Genomic DNA, 19,215 nt, shown 5'->3' with positions numbered 1-19,215 from the left:
TTTGTAGTTATTCTATAATAAAAATAGATTACTTCTTAGTTGTATTATTTCTATTTAAAATAATTGTGTAACTCTAAAATGTATTTTAATATGTTAGTGTTTAGACAATACACTGTTAGAAGTAAAATTGTCAGAAAGAAGAGCTGCTATGAAGGCGTATACAAGTGAGTAGGGTTGGCAGCCCAAATTCCCGGAACAGCATGGCCATTAGTTACGTGATTTTCAGAAATGGTGAACATCTCTTGGTAAAGTTCTCAGTTTAAAAAAAAAGAATGCACTCTTCCCTCCAGTTACAGTGGAGTCAGATTTTGTAAAATTTAATATGTTATTAATGGGAAAAGTTATATTCATTTGTAAAATGGAGTTTGGTTCTAGAGATATTTTTCTAGCTATATGAAAACCTAGTGGGACATTTGAAAATTATGTGTGATGACATCTAGCATCTCCAGGCCCCCTGCCCTCAATCATTATGACAGTATTAAAACATCCCACACATTCACAGAGGGTTTCCTAGGGGATGATAGCACCCCGGCTGAAAAGCACTGAGATAGTGAGAAGGGAATTTTTTCAGCTCAGACATATTGATTAGTTGTATCTGGACCTTTAAAGAAGCCGTGATTGTTCTTGGGCTGCTCATTAAGGTTTAATAACTCCCCAAAACTAATTCCTTCCTTAGGTCACATATGATCTGGCCATGTCTACCATAGGGCCATGCATAGGTAAGGAGTGAGAACTGGGGAGACCTAAAATCTTCAGTTCATTCTTGGGCAGTGTGTTGGGAAGATAGTCTAAGATAGAAGTTATGAGTATGGGCATAGGAGTCAGAAGGACTGACATTTGAAACCAGGTTTTGCCTGTTACAGGTTGCATGAGCATGGCCAAGTTCCCGAGGTTCTTGGATCCTTGCTTTCACCATCTATTATAAAGTACCAAAGTCTGTCTGTAAGAATACCTTGCCAGGGACTGTAGAAGAAATCCCTGCCTTTTTCAGTCACGCCCCTCCCATCACATCTCTTCTCTGCACCACTGTGTCAGAGCAAGGTTCTGTGTAGGGTAGTTGATTCATCTTTGGTGCCAATGCTTGTTGAATCTGCATGGCAACGTTGGTTTCCCAGACTAGACTGTCCCAGAATCTGCCAATTCCCAGGTCCTTCTCCAGAATTCTAATCCAGCAGGTCCTAGAAGTCTGTCATAATGAGTAGATCAAATATTTATTTTATTTTCCACTGTTCACAAAACTTTTTTGCCAAGGGTTGTGCCCATTTTTTTGAATAGAATTCTACCTCTTCAAAAGTAAACTGACACTTGAATTTTCTCTTAAAGCCCATGAAGCAGGCTGAGTTTTTGTTCCCTGAATTTTAGGAAGATTGGTTATTATTAATAATTTGTATAAAAGCCCAGCTGTGGGGACTTCCCTGGTGGTGCAGCGGTTTAGAATCCTCCTGCCAACGCAGGGGACACGGGTTCGATCCCTGGTCCAGGAAGATCCCACATGGCCGCGGAGCAAGTAAGCCTGTGCACCACAACTACTGAAGCCCGCGCGCCTAAAGGCCGTGCTCAAAAAGAGAACAAGAGAAGCCACCACAATGAGAAGCTCGCACACCGCAATGAAGAGAAGAGTAGCCCCTGCTATCTGCAACTAGAGAAAGCCCGTGTGCAGCAATGAAGACCCAATGCAGCCAAAAATAAATAAATAGAATACATAAATTAAAAAAAAAAAACCCAGCTGTGGCAAAAAGAAAAGTTCTCTCTCAGGATTTTCAAGCACATTTTAAAGCAAACAAGGGTTGAAATGCCTTTGGAGATATGAAAATAGTAACTGATTCTCATTAGCCTCATAACTGTCAAAAACATTTGGTACATGCCTAATTACTTAAGGCCTTATGCTAGGCACTGTACAAAGGAAACTGTCTCTACCCACGGAAAGCTTCTTCTAGAAAAGCCTCTTAACAATAAGAAAATACCACATCTTCAGGTACCAGGATGGAAAGACTGATTAGGTTGCTGTTCACAGTGGTGGTTATTTGCAAGAGACACAAGACGTTACATGGTGATGTGGGAGGGACGTTTAGCTCCCAGCTAACCACATAAATGATGCTCGATACATAGCTGAGGATTGAGTGACCTAAGTAAGGCGTCCTGGAGACTCCTTTCCTAAGGCAATCTCTGAACAGGATTTTGGGTGATCATACTTCATTTTGAGAAAATTAGGCTCATGCATCCTGATGTGGAAATGCCAGGGCATGCTGCCTGTCATTCCTCTGCCACCCCTCAGTGTAGCTGTGACACACAATCTACATTACTGACCACTTTCCTTCTGGGAAGCAGCTAGAGAGCGTGTTCTCTTGAGCACTTGTGCTGGCATTAATCTCCAGCTGTGTGCTTTCATCTCACTTCCTGTAAAAGCCGTCTAGAGATCCTGTGCTTCACCTAAGGTTAGATGTCAGGGGACCAAAATACTGATTCTTATTTTGAATCACAATTGTTACTATAAACAGGAAACTTTATAACCTGGTAGATTCCTTGGATGCAAAGTGTTGGATGAGCTTCTGGTGATTAAAAAACAAAGTCCATAACTCTCAAACTATAGCTCAAGTTGAAGTGAACAATAATCATAAAGCATAACTAATAAATACACTACTGAATTATTCATGTTGATTATAAAAAAAAAAAAAAACACCCTTATGTCAAAGAAGCCACACTCCTTACAGTGTATCTGTAACCAGAATGTCTCAGGAACTGTCTGGGCCTAAGTGAAAAGGAAGGATCAGGCACTGAATCCGAACTGTGCTGAGGAAGAGTATGAGTTGAAGAAATTATGATGTTATACCCAGAAAACATTATGCATGATGAATAGAAATTATTACAAAATGTTCATAGAAATAATTATAGATTACTATGTTTTGGTGCAAATGATAACCTGACTATAGCCTACAGGTATTTCTCACTGAAAAGTCAAGCCCAGGAATGACTCCTGGCCTGAGTCCCTCATCTGGGCCATCCTTCTCACTGAACTAGACTCTTCGCTTTCTCTACTTCTTCCATTTTCTTGTTCGTTCTTCACACAGTAGCCAAAATGATCCCTTAAAAATGTTGTCAATTTCTGACTTAGGTTTGACCAAACCTCCCCTATGCCTTAATGATCTCACACAGGAGAAAATCTAAACTCCTTACCCTATACTCCAAGGCAGGCCTTACGTGATCTAGCCCTTGTCTGTTTCTCTGTATTCATCACCCTCTAAGCTATCAGCGCGCAGTGTTCTTGTGGTTTCTTGAAAACACCTTAAAACCTTTGCTTTTGTAGCTTCTTCTGCTTCCAGTGCACACTTAGGTCATCTGCTCAGAGAGGTCTTCCAAGGCCGTCTAATCTACAGTACCATGCTGTGGCTTCTTACAGCAAGACCCTCTTTTGTTTTCTTCTGAGTACTTATGTAAACAAGAAAATATCAAATAGTTTTATTGGTGGGATTGATTGTCTCTTAAGCTAAAATGCAGGGTCCTTGAGAATAGGATCCTTGCTTGTTTTGTTGAATATTTTATGTCCAGTATCCAGAACAGTGTCTGTAATATCAATATATCGTCCTCTATTCACCTGGTTTGTTGAGTGACAAACTCAGTTGTACAGACACTATATTATAAAAATGCTATATATACTTTTTTTCCCTGCCTAGTAGGTGACTAAAACTTCACTGATCTGATTCATTCCCCTGTCTTAGGATACAAAACTTAAATCACCCCAGAATGCTGGTAACCTTAAATTTTAAGAGAAAAGAACCATTTCAGGCACCATGTTGACTGTTATTCTGGGGTCCAGAAAGGGTTTTCTGTGATGATGCAAATCTTTTGGCTCTCAAATGTGGTGAGCTCATTTTATATTAGTAAATATTTATAAAGCTCTCTATATTGACTGTTTCCCAATCAGTTTGATTAGTGATTCCTCCCAGCAACCTTGTAAGGTCAGTCAGCATTATTAAAGAACAGCCCAGAGAGGTTGGGCAACTTGCCCAAGGTCACTCAGCGGGTCATTGGCAAAGCCTGCATTGGCAACGTCAGAGCCCATTACTGTGACAAGTCCTGGCGTTGACCCCTCTTAGAAGGGTGACCCCTAATCGCTTTTCTTGTAAGGTAGGCATATAAACACTAAATGTTCTGAAGTGAGAGAAGTGTGAAGGCCTTGAGTTGAAGAAGTTATTGGTACAATTAGAAACGGGAGCCAGATATTGAAAATTGAAAATGCTGCTTAATGGAGGTGAATCGGAGGACGCATTATTTTTGAGAGAATGAGAGAAATGTAGTTTGAAAAATAGGACTGTAAAAATCAGGGAAGTATGTAGAAAATCAATTTGGGTGGCTTTGGGAGATGAAAAATAATAAGTTATAGGGCCAAAACCTTTTAGAAGAGTCTGGGTCATGGTATTGGAAATAAGTTCCATTCAGACATAAGTTTAGTTTTGTAAAATAATATGCCACCAGCTCACCTCCATCAAGCAATGTTTCCTGATGTTTCTGTGAGGATGAAGTCTAGTTTTCAAGTACATAGTATTTCAGCCCTTCAAGCCCAACATACAAATTCCACGGGTGCCACTGTTATCAACATATCCTACTAAATATCCTGTAGGAATACGTAATCAAGGAAAATTATCTCAGTTTTAAGAAATCATGCTGCATCTCCCTTTCCATTATTTATCCATGGTTTTTTTCTTCCTTTAGGATTTAAGATAAGTAGTTCTTAAATAAATGGAGCTACATACTAAAACTTAAAAAAAAAAGATAAGTAGTTCTAAATTGGTGATCTGTTTTATCGTATATAATTTTGGTCCTTTGAGCCCTCAGCTTATATCTCCTAACTCTGTTCATTGTAAGCCACTTCTCTTGAACTAATCATCAACCACAGTAATAACTGCTTACACACTGATACATGCTTACTACTTGCCAAGAATTTTCTAGGGAGCATCTCATTTAACCCTTCTAACAATCCTATGAGACCGATACCATTTTTTTCTCCCATTTTACAGACAGGGAAACTAAGCTCCCATGTGTAAATCCTAGAACCTTCACTATTAAAACCTTAGTGAGATAAAGCTCACCCCCTTCTCAGAAAGTTCCAAAGACTTAGCATGGCCTGCAGAGCTCCATGTGGTCGAGGTGCTTTTATCTTGGTGAGAGACCAAGTTTGATCCTCCTTGTTAGCAGCCTTTGCTCCAGGCACGCTCACCTCCTGGCCATAAGTCAGACACCCTGAGCTTGGACCTGACTCAGTGTCCTTGCACTTGCTTTTCCCTCTGCCTGTAACACTCTTTGTCAACATGTGCACCTCCCCACTTACATCACTCAGATTTATCCTCAAATGCCTTATCAGCGAGGCCCTGTCTGATTATGCTGTGTAATGTAACATGCCCCATTCTTAGTCTCCATCCTCCTTACTCTGTTTCTCTTTACTTTTGTAGTATTTACTGTCACCTGAAAAATTATCTATACATTTGTTTATGTGTTTATAATGTCTTCCCACTAGAATGTAAGCTCCAAAGGAACAGCAATTTTGTATTGATTTCTTCTTTCTCTGTTTTATTTCCAGTGCCAGGAACAAGGCCTGGAACATAGGAGACAGAACAAATAATTGTTGAATGAATGAATGGACCATTACACTGTCAATACACTGCATTTCTAACAATTAGATTAACCTCACACTGTTCCTGATCACGAAGAATCAGAGTCTTAGACTTCTGGTGGACATTTTACAGCACCCGTTACCAAGTATTCTGGTTGCACCAGTGCCAAAAAAAGATGCAGGCCAAGAAGGGTCTGAGTGTTTTAGTTGATATTGTTTTCATCTCGATGCATTTAAGAATGCAGGGGGGGCTTCCCTGGTGGCGCAGTGGTGGAGAGTCCACCTGCCGATGCAGGGGACACAGATTCGTGCCCCGATCTGGAAAGATCCCACATGCTGCGGAGCGGCTGCGCCCGTGAGTCATGGCCGCTGAGCCTGCACGTCCGGAGCCTGGGCTCCGCAACGGGAGAGGCCACAGCAGTGAGAGGCCCACGTACCGCGAAAAAAAAAAAAAAGAATGCAGGGAAGGGACGATGGTAGGATTATGGATGGAACTGCCAGTTTTTCCTGGATTACTTTGCTTTTTGAATAAAATTGGAAGAGCTGAGGGAAGTAGGACCTGGCATTTCTCCTGGGGACTTGTGGACAAGTGTCAGTGTGGCCTAGAGTGATGGTGTCGGTTAGAGCTCCAGTTCCAGGTGGCTGGACCGTCAGATTTTGTGAAAGGGATATTTCCTGTGGGTAGGTTAGATATCACTGCATGCAGACTGGCTGGAATAAAGATCAATGACAAGTATTTTGGGGCTTTTCTTTTAAATCTCATTCCATGAGGGATGCTGGAATACATTCTCTGTAAGCATTATATATCATTTGTATCCTCTTTGATTGACTATCATCCCTCATCCTGGTCCCTTTCCTGAATGTAAACACTATTTTCAGTTTGATGTGCTTCCAAAGTGTGATTACACATAGTTTCTTATACATCTATGCCTCTGATTTTTTTATTTGCTTGCTTTGTTTTTAGTTTTGGAGGAGAATTAACTTTCATATATGGAACCATGTTTCTTTCTTACAGTATGAATTAATTCTAAGTTGGCTAAGCTTTATAATTTTTTCTCCGACGAGATGAAGGTACTTTTGCATATTTGATATCCTGTAATTCTGAGAAATGCCTTAGCACACGAATCAGAAAACCTGGGTTTTCTTCATGACTTGGGTCTCAACTAAATGCTTATCTGCAGAATCATAAGGTCAGAGTTATTCTATTGTGTGGAAACTGTACTTTATTGATTTCAAGAGGTCATGTGAAAGTGTTAAAGAGTTACTGAAAGAGGTTAACTAGGGTGTCTGGGGGGTCTGTTGGGGTGGATGACAGGGGTTTCAATGCATCTAACTCCTTATGCGTCTACTACGTAATTAGAGGAGGGCTTAAACACCCCACTGCTTTAATAAAAGAATGTAAACCATTGAACAGAGATAATGAGATTATCTCTAAGACCTTACTGAAGAGCTAACATTTTAGAATTTTTAGCTTTCCTCACAGTGATAGGTAGGGATCCCCCCACAATAAATGGTGATTATTTAAGACATTGCAGTGCTGCGCAGTAGTGAACAAACCATGTTTCCCAACCAGACACAATCATTTCATCCGTAAAGAAGCTAAATAGAAAACTGACAACATACAACAGACAAAGAGCATGTACCCCTATCTTGACACTCCAACCTCGGGTTGTCTCCTGCAATTCTGGGATGATATTTATCTCCAAGCCTAACTCTAGGCTTCACTATGGATGTAGAGTTCCCCAAAACTCCTGCTATAGGAATTCTTGCATGTTACAGTCATGGCTAGAGATCAGATGGTCCAGTCCTCTCCAATTTCCACTTCACGTAACTTTTAGAAAACTAAAGGTAGCAAAAGCTCAGTTACACACCATCATGTGAGTTTGAGGTTCCTACCATTTATAGAAAAAAAAAAAAAACTAACAAGATAACTGATATCGGACTTCCCTGGTGGCGCAGTGATTAAGAATCCGCCTGCCAGTGCAGGGGACACGGGTTTGATCCCTGGTCCGGGAAGATCCCACATGCCACGGAGCAACTAAGCCCATGCGCCACAACTACTGAGCCTGTGCTCTAGAGCCCTCCTAGATCCCGTACTCCGCAACAAGAGAAGCCACCACAATGAGAAGCCCGTGCACCACAAGGAAGAGTAGCCCCGGCTCACTGCAGCTAGAGAAAGCCCGCATGCAGCAACGAAGACCCAACGCAGCCAAAAATAAATAAATAAAATAAATTTTTTTAAAAAAGAGAGACACTGGAGGCAGACAGTCCTGTGTATGCGTGTGTGTGTATGTGTGTGTGTCAGAAGGAACTCATGAGCATCACCTCGTTAGGAAAATTACTCTTCTCTGTACCCGTTCCCCAAAAAGCTGAACAGGAGACCGCTGCCTAAATTAATTTGTCCTCCCTTTCTTAAGCAACATAGTCAGAGATCTGGGTATCAGTGCCAATTCTGGTTATTTTTATACTCAAAAAATGAATTGGAAGATAGTTCAGAGGTAAGGGTAACCCCTTTCTTTAACGTTAACTGTAATATAGATCAGTTTACTTACTGCAGAAATGTCTGTGGGTGGCAACGTCTTGTATTCTCTATCGCCGCTTTCCCACGGAGCAATATCCATACACTTACAATCAAATATATTCAAGTTTCTTATCTCAGCTGCCCTGCGTGACTAGAAGCATCAAGAACACAGTGTGATGCAGGGAACTACATTCAATATCCTGTGATAAACCATAATGGAAAAGAATATGAAAAAGAATATATATCTATGTATAACTGAATCACTTTGCTGTATAGCAGAAATTAACACATTGTAAATCGACTATACTTCAATAAAAAAAAAGCACAGTATGATGATACAAGGAAAGGAGGAATGATAGCAAAGAAAGACCAGAAAGATGAGAGAGGACTTTCACAGCTTATTAACACATAGGTACTGTCCCTTACATTTAGAAAATAAACAGTTTTGGTTGTTTTTTTTTTTTTTGCGGTACACGGGCCTCTCACTGTTGTGGCCTCTCCCGTTGCGGAGCACAGGCTCCGGACGCGCAGGCCCAGCGGCCATGGCTCACGGGCCCAGCCGCTCTGCGGCATGTGGGATCTTCCCGGACCAGGGCACAAATCCGTGTCCCCGGCATCAGCAGGCGGACTCTCAACCACTGCACCACCAGGGAAGCCCAAACAGTTTTTTATTACAAATTAAATTACATTGCAAGTACTGTGGCACATGGCAGAGTGGAAGCATCTGTATAGCACGTTGACATGCCTCCCCCGGATCCTGCTCTTGAACCCCCTTTGCTCTGATTCTGCAGGTTGATCTGAAAAGCTCAGTGTATCCAAGCAATGGAGGGAAGCTTGTTCAGCTCTGGATTCACCATAATGTCTCAGCAGCACATTTAAATTAGATGTTTAGGCTGACAGGCAAACGTATTTCAGGGCAGAATCCTTAGGAAGCAGGAGACAGTTTCCTTCAGCCCCACGTCATCATTTGATGTAGACTGCCTATTCTCGAGGTATTATGAAAAATGGATTGGGACATATTTTCTTGACAGTGGGTAGACTAATGGAATCTGGTGACTGTGCTTTAAATGTGCAGAGGTTTGTTATAACATGGTAATAGAAATATCAGTTGCACTGACAAGTTAAAAAAATCCGTCAGTGAATGATAATGAAGTTATTTAAATGTCGACTCACTCGCAAACATTTTCCAAACCCTAAATTATTCTCACTGCTTTAACCTCATGCATCCTGAGTTACGCAGGAGCGGAGTCTGCGATGCAGCCAGTGAACCTTTGCCTTTGGAAGCAATTTTTATGCCTCCAAATGCACCAGGAACAATGGAGGTGGCTGCTCTTAATGATTTTAGGAAAGAAACAAAACACAGAAGCCGCAGCCGCTTGATTTAGAGGTAAACGCTGTTCTGCTTTCAGGACATCTCATTTGAGCTGATTTCAGTGATGCCTTGATGCTTCCTGTCTCCAGGCTTCCCTCTACAGCCTGAGTCTTGCTTTTGTGACCTTGGCAATATGGCACGGTGTCTGGGAGAGAGTATCTCCCCTCTCTGGGGCCTGGAGGTGGAGAAGGAGGGGGTCAGGTTATTTGGATACTTCCTAAAGCCTTTTTGAAGAAGTAGCCTGGCTCATCCTTGGTTCAGAGAGTGTGTCCATCAGGCTTCATGTATTCATTCAGCCTCGGTAGGCAGAAGGCGCCTGCTATGTGCCAGCCTCATCCTGGAGACTCGGGACTTGGGGGTGAGCAAAGATGTGCGCCGTCCTTATGGTACTTAGAGTAGTAAGGAAAGAGACGCCAGGCAGAGGTTTCTCCATTAAAAAGTAGAGGAGCATAGAACACGCTCACTGCCCTCGTCCGGCTTCATCCTGCACAGCTGATTGTATCTGCACACGGCAGGGACTGCAGTGGTTTTTGCCAGACTAAGTGAGCCTCTTAATTTTGCATTAGTAGAAATCCAGTGGGCCACACAAGAAGAGCAAACATCTGGGAAGTCAGCCACTCAGCCAAAAACAATTGGGTTTCACAAGTGTCTGGGGGACACTGAGAGCTAGGAAGACAGCTGTGCACAAAACAGACATCTTTCCTACTCTCATGGAGCTTACATTCTGGTGGAAGATGACAGACAATAAAAAAAAAAAACTAAAAATCTATCAGAGGGGGGTAAATACTATGAAAATAAAAGAGGCTAAGGAGGTGCAGTGTGCTGGGAGAGTGAGGCGGGGGTCACTATTTCATACAGCACGAATGGTGTCCAGAAAGAACTGAGGGGCCATCTGTCAGGGTATCTGGGGAAAGAGCTTTCTAGATACAGAGAATAACAAGGCTGGAGTTGGCAGGGGTAGGCAGGAGAGGGGCAAAGGAGAGGGATTGAGGAATGCGCATCTCAGAATTATATTGCAAACCTATTAGATATAAAAGTAAATATGACTTTTCTATAGCAAGTCTGGAGTTTGTTATGGAGACCAGTACACTGACTGCTTGGTTACTCAGATAGTGAGCTCCTGAGTCCAGTTCTGTTCGACTTCAAGTCGTTGCTTGTGCTGTTAGGCTGTGACGTCGTGGTAATCTTCATGAGCCATCATCTAATCATGAACAGTTTGACCCACTCACTTTGTGCATATTTCTTGGCTCCCAGGAGCCAAGGTGGACCAGATCAAAGACATACTTTCTTTTCCTCGTACATCATTGTGAGCGTTTCTGGTTATGCTTTTCTGTTTTTTTTTTTTAATTTATTTATTTTATTTATTTTTGGCTGTATTGGGTCTTCGTTGCTGCGCGCGGGCTTTCTCTAGTTGCGGCGAGCGGGGGCTACTCTTTGTTGCGGTGCGCAGGCTTCTCATTGCTGTGGCTTCTCTTGCTGCAGAGCACTGGCCCTAGGCACACGGGCTTCAGTAGTTGTGGCACGTGGGTCAGTAGTTGTGGCTCACGGGCTCTAGAGCACAGGCTCAGTAGTTGTGGCGCACGGGCTTAGTTGCTCTGTGGCATGTGGGATCTTCCCGGACCAGGGCTTGAACCCTGGTCCCCTGCATTGGCAGGCAGATTCTCAGCCACTGCGCCACTGGGGAAGCCCTGGTTATGCTTTTCTTAATATCGATTCTCCCTGGCAGGGCCTCTGTATTTTTACTAAGTATGAAGAGAAGCGAAGTTTTGGCCTATACCACAAGGGACTTCTAATGATTTCAGTTCATATTCCTTTTACTAAGAAATACAAAGCTAGATTTTGTAAGTGTATTTCCTTTTCCTCTTGTAACTTTGGAGAGAGCCAGTGCAGCATGGGATTAAGGATACAGCCCAGAATGAGGGCTGTACCTCCAAGTTCTGTGGCCTTAGTTAAGCAGCTTACTTAGACATCTGAGCCTTCCTTATCTGTAGCATGTGACCATCAGTGTGCATCTCATGGGATTCTGTATGCGCTGAAGAGCTTAGATCACATTGTAAGCACCCAATAAATGTTCATTTTTATTTTCTGTTAGGTTTCTTAAGCATAGCAGTCTCTTCAGCAATGGGATCCTGGCACAATTATTACAGAAGCAGAGTGCAAAATCTTTAACTATTAAATTCCAGTTCTTACCCTTAGCTTTCTGATCCAAGACCCACACAAAGGTACTAGCACATATCCTTTAAAATATGATAGGTTAAATGTGGTTACATTTTAAAATGGTAATAGCTTGATGAAATAGTCTTATCTTCTAAGCAAACTAACTCTAACTCATTTTCAGTGATTCAGATTTTCCTTGAGGGTTCATGTGATGGGTTTTAGTTAAGTGCTGGGCAAAGAATGTGAAAAATCAAGAAAAAAAGATGAGTGATAAAATGTACAACAAAAGCTATCATTTGTAGATTGTTTATTACAGACCAGCTATTGTGCTCGGCACTTTTTATGGATTAGTTTAGTTTACAAATGATTCTGTTCTTATTTATTATCTCATTTGATGTTATAAAATCCAATCACACATTTTATTTCTGCCACTCCTTGTGGAAACTAGCCATGCCGTGTATTCATCCCTTCAACTGGGGGACTTTTTGTCTTTTCAAAGAGATCGTAAGTTCTTGGAAGGCAGGTGCCATGCCTTGAATATGGTTTCTCTGCCCCTTAGAGAAGCTCATCTTAGTTCTATGCATATAGTAAATACTTAAATAAAGACATCTTTGAAATGTTCTAAAAGTCACTATTTAAGATACGTTCATAGAAAGGGTAGAATAAGGATTAAGGATCAAAAGGAAGAACCTGCAATCCTTGATTTAATCATTTGCTATTTATCAAGGCTGCTTATATTGTGTCTTAAATATGTCTGTGTATGATACATATTTTTTAAGATTACTTCCCTTTATTGCCTTTACAACAGCAGTCACTGTGGTTAGCATAACTGGTATTTCTCTTTGCCAATTTGATTTGTTTTAAATATTTTTATTCTCCTTTTCTTATGAAACCAAGATCCATAATCTTTTTTTGGCTTTTTTGTTGTTATTGTTCTTCATATTGTTTCCCGAAGTATGTTGTTCAGAACACTAATCTCATTAGATATCTCTCAAGAATGGATCCTATAATCTAATGTGCTTTGAAAATGCTGCATGCAATAGGCATGTAAGAGGTTCACAGTGTATATTAGAATAATAAAATTTAGGCATGTATATAAGAATAATAAAATTTCTAAGTTCTGAAGTGAAGAAACATTACATTTTGCCTTAACAAGTGTTTCCTAACATTTTTTGATCTTAGGTCACACTCCTCTCCCCCATATCTAGAGATGATACTTAAAATATTTAACAGCTAGTGCACTGGCTCCACAGCCAGCCTGCTGCTCAACTGTCTGTCTTTCTCCTGCTCTTTTGGAGCCCACATACCTAGGAGACTGAATTTCCCGCATTTGACCATGCAGGCATAACTAGAAGCATGTGTTAGCTGTGCAGGGGAGTTTGCAGACGGGCACTGGGAATTGCCTCCCAGGGTGCAGTGCCTCCTCCAAGGTCACTGTCTCCTCCACTGGGGCTCAGGCTGACTGGAGTAGGCAGTGGCCATTCAGAACAGGTGCTGGAGCAAGTTTCTTGGGGACCTCTGCTGTGCCAGCCCTCAGTCTTTCGGTTGCTGGGACTGTGAGGGATCTGGGAGTTCTCCAAGAAGAGACCATGGTGGTGAAGCTGGTGGAAGCAGCTATTCTGTGAACTTGGTGCAGTAACTGTTTGCCAACTGGTTTGCCAATATTGAGTATTTTCACTCCTGTGTCATTGTACCAGTGTATCCCAGCTGTCTGTTAGTTTTACCTATGATACTTGTCAACACTGTAATTCTAGTTCTGTGGGACAACCATGGAGAATTGCCAGTCTATGCCATTTGGGGTGTGTCGAAATACATCATTTTTTTTTCTTCTTTCTATCTATCAATTATTATAATACCATAATGTTTAAACATTTAGTTCTGCTGGAATTGAGAATTAACAAATTTCGATTCACTTTTTGAGCTTTGGAAAATCAAGGGGCAAAAAATGTCACAAAAAGTAATGGAAGATACCTGAGGTATCTGGATTGGTGATGTTATAACAAGAGAAAAATGCCCAATAACATATTGTAAGCTATCTGAAAAAGAAGTTGTTAATGTAAATCTGAAATAGTCACTCCATTATCATCTTGTCACATTGGGATTTCAGTTAAATACACACACACACACACTCACACACACACACACAGGGTTTGCCCTTGTGGTATGTTTTTTGTTTGTTTGTTTTTTGGTGTTTTTTTTTGCGGTACGCGGGCCTCTCCTGTTGTGGCCTCTCCCGTTGCAGAGCACAGGCTCCGGACACCAGGCTCAGCGGCCATGGCTCACGGGAGCAGCCGCTCCGCGGCACGTGGGATCTTCCCGGACCAGGGCACGAACCCGTGTCCCCCACATCGGCAGGTGGACTCTCAACCACTGTGCCACCAGGGAAGCCCTGTAGTATGTTTTTTGAATGTAAAAATATTCATTGAGTAGCTCAGAGATCAAGTTGATAGAAATTATAAGAAACTAATTATCATGCTTTTATAGACTGATCCCTACCTCTCTGGCCTCCTTTCCATTATCCCACTAGAAAAACTGAACCGTTCTCTCATCTCCAACATAGTCCTATTGATTTCCACCTATCACTAGGCAAAATTTATTAATGTAGAGGTATTTGTACATTTCATCCTCCTCTCATCACTGCCCCCCATAGATTTTGAGTCTGGGTTTTTTGTCCTTGAACTTGTGAGTATTGTTCAGAATACTAAGTAGAAAAAGTTATCCAATAAAAGGAGTTAGAGAAAGACTAGTGAAATTTTGGAGACAAGCAAGTCTTAATAAGAAGAGAAAGTAGACCCAGTAAGGCCAGGGTAAGAGTGGGAAAAAATAGTCAAACACCAAGATTAGACTGAGTAAGGGAAGAAGTCTCAGATATTTCATAGAAAGTAGAAGGGATTTTCACATCAAGATGAGTTTGAGGAGAAAAAAGTAAATATGGAAGGAGAATTTAAAGAAGTTTGTTGTGGTTCATGGATAAGATCTTCTGTGAAGAGTTTGGGATTATTCTTCACATATTCTTGGCTATCAAGCCAGCGTTTGTTCAGTTCGGCTAGAGCACAGACTGGTCCTGAGGAAATCCAGTTATACATTTGGATTACACAAGGTACTTCTAGTTTTTGATGCCCTGACTACAGCTGACCCTTGAACAGCACAGGTTTGAACTGTGTGCATCCACTAATACATGGATATCTTTCAGTAGTAAATACTATAGTTCTACACAATCTGTGGTTGTTTGAGTCCTTGAATGCAGAACCACAGATGTGGAGAAACCACATATATATATATAGGGCTGACTGTAAGTTATAGGCTGATTTTTGATGACAGGAATAGTTAGTTGGTGCCCCTAAATCCCCTGTTGTTCAAGGGTCAACTCTACATCCCTTTTCTAAAGCCCTACCGATTTTCCATTTTCAAGGTCCATAGTCCTTCCAAGAAACTTTTCATACCACTCCAACCTTCAGTGATTTGGAGTATAATCTAAATTTTATAAAGTACTGACTATTTATATTTATTTACTTATAATTTATATATACAATATTATATATTATAATAATATAATGTCATTTATAATATTTATGTATTATATATATGTATATATAAATTTTTAGGGTAAAGAGATCCCTGGGTCCCCAGCCACAATAATTCTTAATTCCTTAATTCTAGGAACTTATATTTTATAGCTTTCTGTCTCCAGTGCCTGTTCCAGAGTAGGCTCTTAATATATGGTGTTGAGGTTGTTAACAGAAAATTCTTCTATTTAGTCTTTATGGTCTATGGGAATATGCAACTTCTATCAATATCAGAAATAAATTAAAATAATTACATTTTTGTGGTTTTCTAATTAAACCAACTTTATTTTCTGAGTCTTGTTAATTTTTATCTCTTTCATTACACATAACACATTACAACTTTTTTTCTGCCTCTCAAAGCTGTTAGATTCTTGGGACTTCCCTGGTGGCACAATGGTTAAGAATCCACCTGCCAACGCGGGGGACACGGGTTTGAGCCCTGGTCTGGGAAGATCCCACATGCCGCAGAGCAACTAAGCCCATGCACCACAACTGCTGAGCCTGTGCTCTAGAGCCCGCGAGCCACAACTTCTGAAGCCCATGCGCCTAGAGCGCACGCTCTGCAACAAGAGAAGCCACTGCAATGAGAAGCCCGCGTACCACAACGAAGAGTAGCCCCTGCTCGCTGCAACTAGAGAAAGCCCACGTGCAACAACAAAGACCCATGCAGCCAAAAATAAATAAATAAATAAATAAATAAAATAAAATAAAATAAAAAGCTGTTAGATTCTTGAGAGTAGGGGCATGTGTTGTATCCTGCTACATAGCACAGGTCCTGGTCCATTTTAGAGGCTCTACAAATGTAAAGGAATGAATGAATGAATTTTCATTGGGAATCTCCTATATGTATAAAGAAGGCTGACAAGAGATTTTATATGTTTCCTTTAAATTAAAAAACAAAAACAGAGCTATGGTATAATGTAAACAACACAGGGATTAGGGCCATGATACCTAGAGTCAAATTCTAACTGGCTTTGAATAGGTCACTTAAGTTCTCTGAACCACCTTCTTCAAATACAGATAATATTTCCTACTGTACATGGTTGCAGTGTTGATCTAATAAGATGTACAATTCTGAAATATGTAATAGACTTACATAGAAGAGGTGATTAAGGCCTATTTATTCAGTCTGAATTAATAAGTTACTGACCAGCATCAAGAAGAGAGGAGAGAATCTCCAAAAAAGATAGAGTCAGTACCAAGAAGTGATATTCTCCCAACTCCAGGTGGCTTAACGCTGGAAAAGGCCACCAACTAGAATTGTGAAATTTCACTTATTATCAAGACATTTTCTTATTCTTAAGTAATAGGAAAAGACTGAATGACCTTTGGAGGGACTGACCCACCATATATTCTATGGCTCATGAGAGAAAACACAGCTTGTAGATAAATCAGGAGAACCTGCTTTTCCACCTGCCAAAGATAAAGCAGAAGTTTGGAAATGTCAAATCTAAGTAAAAGGTCTTTATTTCTTTGGTTAATTCAAGGGACACCCTCATTCTCAATCTTTGAAAATTAAACACTTTCTTTATGCAATGCACGTACCTTAAGGAGCAGTGAGAGATGGAGTTTTAATTTTTACCAATTCAATTTAAATGCAAATGTTAACCACTCACATGATGCTACTGTGTACATAATTAAGCATCATTATGTACTACATGAATCATTTAGAAACCTCTGGAGAGCCATTCTACTATGTAAAACATACATTATACTGACAAGCAGACAAATGACGTATATACTTCTGTCCTCATGAATGCTCCTTTTGAATTATAGGTCAACCGATTACGGGACAACCTATGAGAAGCTGAATGATAAAGTTGGGTTGAAAACAATTTTAAGCTATCTCTACGTGTGTCCTACCAACAAGCGTAAGGTAAGAAATGTATATTCAGAATGCTGTTTATTCATGATGTGACTTCTGTCTTGGCTGGCTAACCTCTCTAAACCACCTAAAAATCCAATACAGTTAAGCTTTAAGAGATATAAAGATGAGTTGATGGATGTTAAGGTGGTAAAATGTCTGACACATCATAATTTTCAGATCAGGAGCTGTGAATGTAGGAGGGAGATGGGGTAGGTATATCATTACCATTTCCAAAAGACAGCTACAGGGAATGTCTTGTTGAGTGGATGTTCAGACTCTTATTAAGAGCTCTGACCAATCAGTGACAAGAATCAGAATGAGTCTTGACAAAACAGAAGAAAAGATGGGATTTTCATGTGATGTCCCCCTGTTTTCCCTTGACATGGAGTAAATAGATTGGCTAGAGTTGAAGTAAATGCATTGTCCTACCGCAGGTTGGAAGTTTCATTTCAAAAGTTTATTCAGCCTGCACACAAATGTCAGAATGGAGGCAATGCTGGGAAGGAACCTTGGTGATCATCACACACCACATGCTAATTTTACAGATGAGAAAACTAAGGTTCAAAGAAAGGAAATGACTTGCCCCCATCACAGAGTTATGGGCACAGTTGGGACGAGATTCAGGTTTCTTGCTTGGCAGTCATACCGTTTCCACTGTATAATACTACTCTTATGAAGAGGGTTTATTTACTCTTCAGAGAAAGATGTTATTTTCTTAGGAAGAAAATGTCTGCTTTTAAAAGAGAAAGACCTATTTGTCTCAAGAGGAGAGTGGTGTTACATTCATTGTTTGGTTTTAAAAATTTGCACTATCCAATTCTGAATTCTGACATGTAATTTCTAAGTATTATGTGAGTTATATGAATAGAGATGAGTATCCATCAGGAAGCAGAAAAAGGTTTTTCATTCATGTGTCCTAAGCCATATTCTGTTATGATGGCAGCCCTGATACCTAGGTTCTCATTTCAGATCTGTCAGTGGGTACTGTTAGTGACCTTGGGTAGGTAGGTGCCGCATTTTGTCATCCGGACTGTGGAAGGTAGATTAGTACATCTCTAAACAGTCATCCTCAACTCTGGCTGTACATTCAGAGCACTAGGCTTCCCCACATACGCAAGCCTTAGCCCCACTCCTGTTGCTCTGGGTTAGGCCTCAGGGAACTGTATCTCGCGCAAGCTCCCCAGGTGCTTCTGGTACATATCTGGGATTAAGAACCACCTAGGTAGGGCGTAATGTTTCTTCTGGCTGTAAACATTTCAAGTTTTTATTTTGGAGCAGCATAATTTCCCATTGTGCATAGACTCTGGAGTCAGATGGCTTGAGTAAAAACCCAGCTAAGCCAATTAACAAGTATATACCTATGGTGATTTACTTAATCTCTCCAAGCACAGTGTCATCAAATTGAAAATGGGGATAATTATAGTACCTACCTCATGGGGAAAGTTGTAAGAATTATATGAACTAAGTCATGTCAGGTGTTTAGCACAGAATAGTTAAGGCTTAATCATGTTTTCTCTTCACTTTATTCTCCTTTTCTCATCTTCCTTCTCCTTCTTCATATAATTATTATCATCCTCTATAAGTAGCTGTGTTCAGTAGAACTGTGTTCAGTAGAACTTTCTACAATGATAGAAATGTTCCTCTAAGCTATCCAATACTATAGACACTAACCACTTGGGGCTATTATTTGAAGTATGGCTAGTGTGACTGAGGAACCAGATTTTACATTTCCTTTCGTTTTAATTAATTTGAATGCAAGTAGCCACATGTGGCTGATGGCCACAGTATTGGACAGCACAGTTCAATAATGTCAACCTCACAAATTTAGAGATTTCCCTTGAACACTCCTATCTTCCCCTTCCTGGCTGATGACCGGTCCATCATCAACAATTACATCTAAACAATTTTGATCTGCTGTATACAGTCCTAAATTAAGGAGCTGAATTTATATCCTTTATTTTTTATAATGAGATTGAGTTATGTTTGTTGGCTTTGAATTGATTCTTGTAACCCCTATTGATTTTTCCTCTAGTTCACATTTTTGGTACATTTCATTTAGCAATCAACAATCTGTAGGCAGTATAGGATACAAAAAGAAGTAAGCCAGCTTTCTACCCTCAAAGA

General features: G+C 40.6%; 1 protein-coding gene across 5 annotated transcripts in view; it reads left to right on the top strand.

Annotated features, from left to right (window-relative positions):
• SORCS1 (sortilin related VPS10 domain containing receptor 1) overlaps positions 1 to 19,215 on the top strand; it is a 559,188-nt gene that overhangs the window by 276,673 nt on the left and 263,300 nt on the right. For all 5 annotated transcript variants that reach the window (XM_060125410.1, XM_060125412.1, XM_060125411.1 and 2 more), the window contains exon 3: positions 17,001 to 17,100. In XM_060125410.1, coding sequence (XP_059981393.1) covers positions 17,001 to 17,100 — 100 coding nt within the window. The remainder of the gene's footprint in view (positions 1 to 17,000; positions 17,101 to 19,215) is intronic.

This window comes from Lagenorhynchus albirostris, chromosome 16, assembly GCF_949774975.1.
Source record: "Lagenorhynchus albirostris chromosome 16, mLagAlb1.1, whole genome shotgun sequence".
Lineage (NCBI taxonomy): Eukaryota > Metazoa > Chordata > Mammalia > Artiodactyla > Delphinidae > Lagenorhynchus > Lagenorhynchus albirostris.
This window is presented reverse-complemented; position numbering and strand designations above follow the sequence as displayed.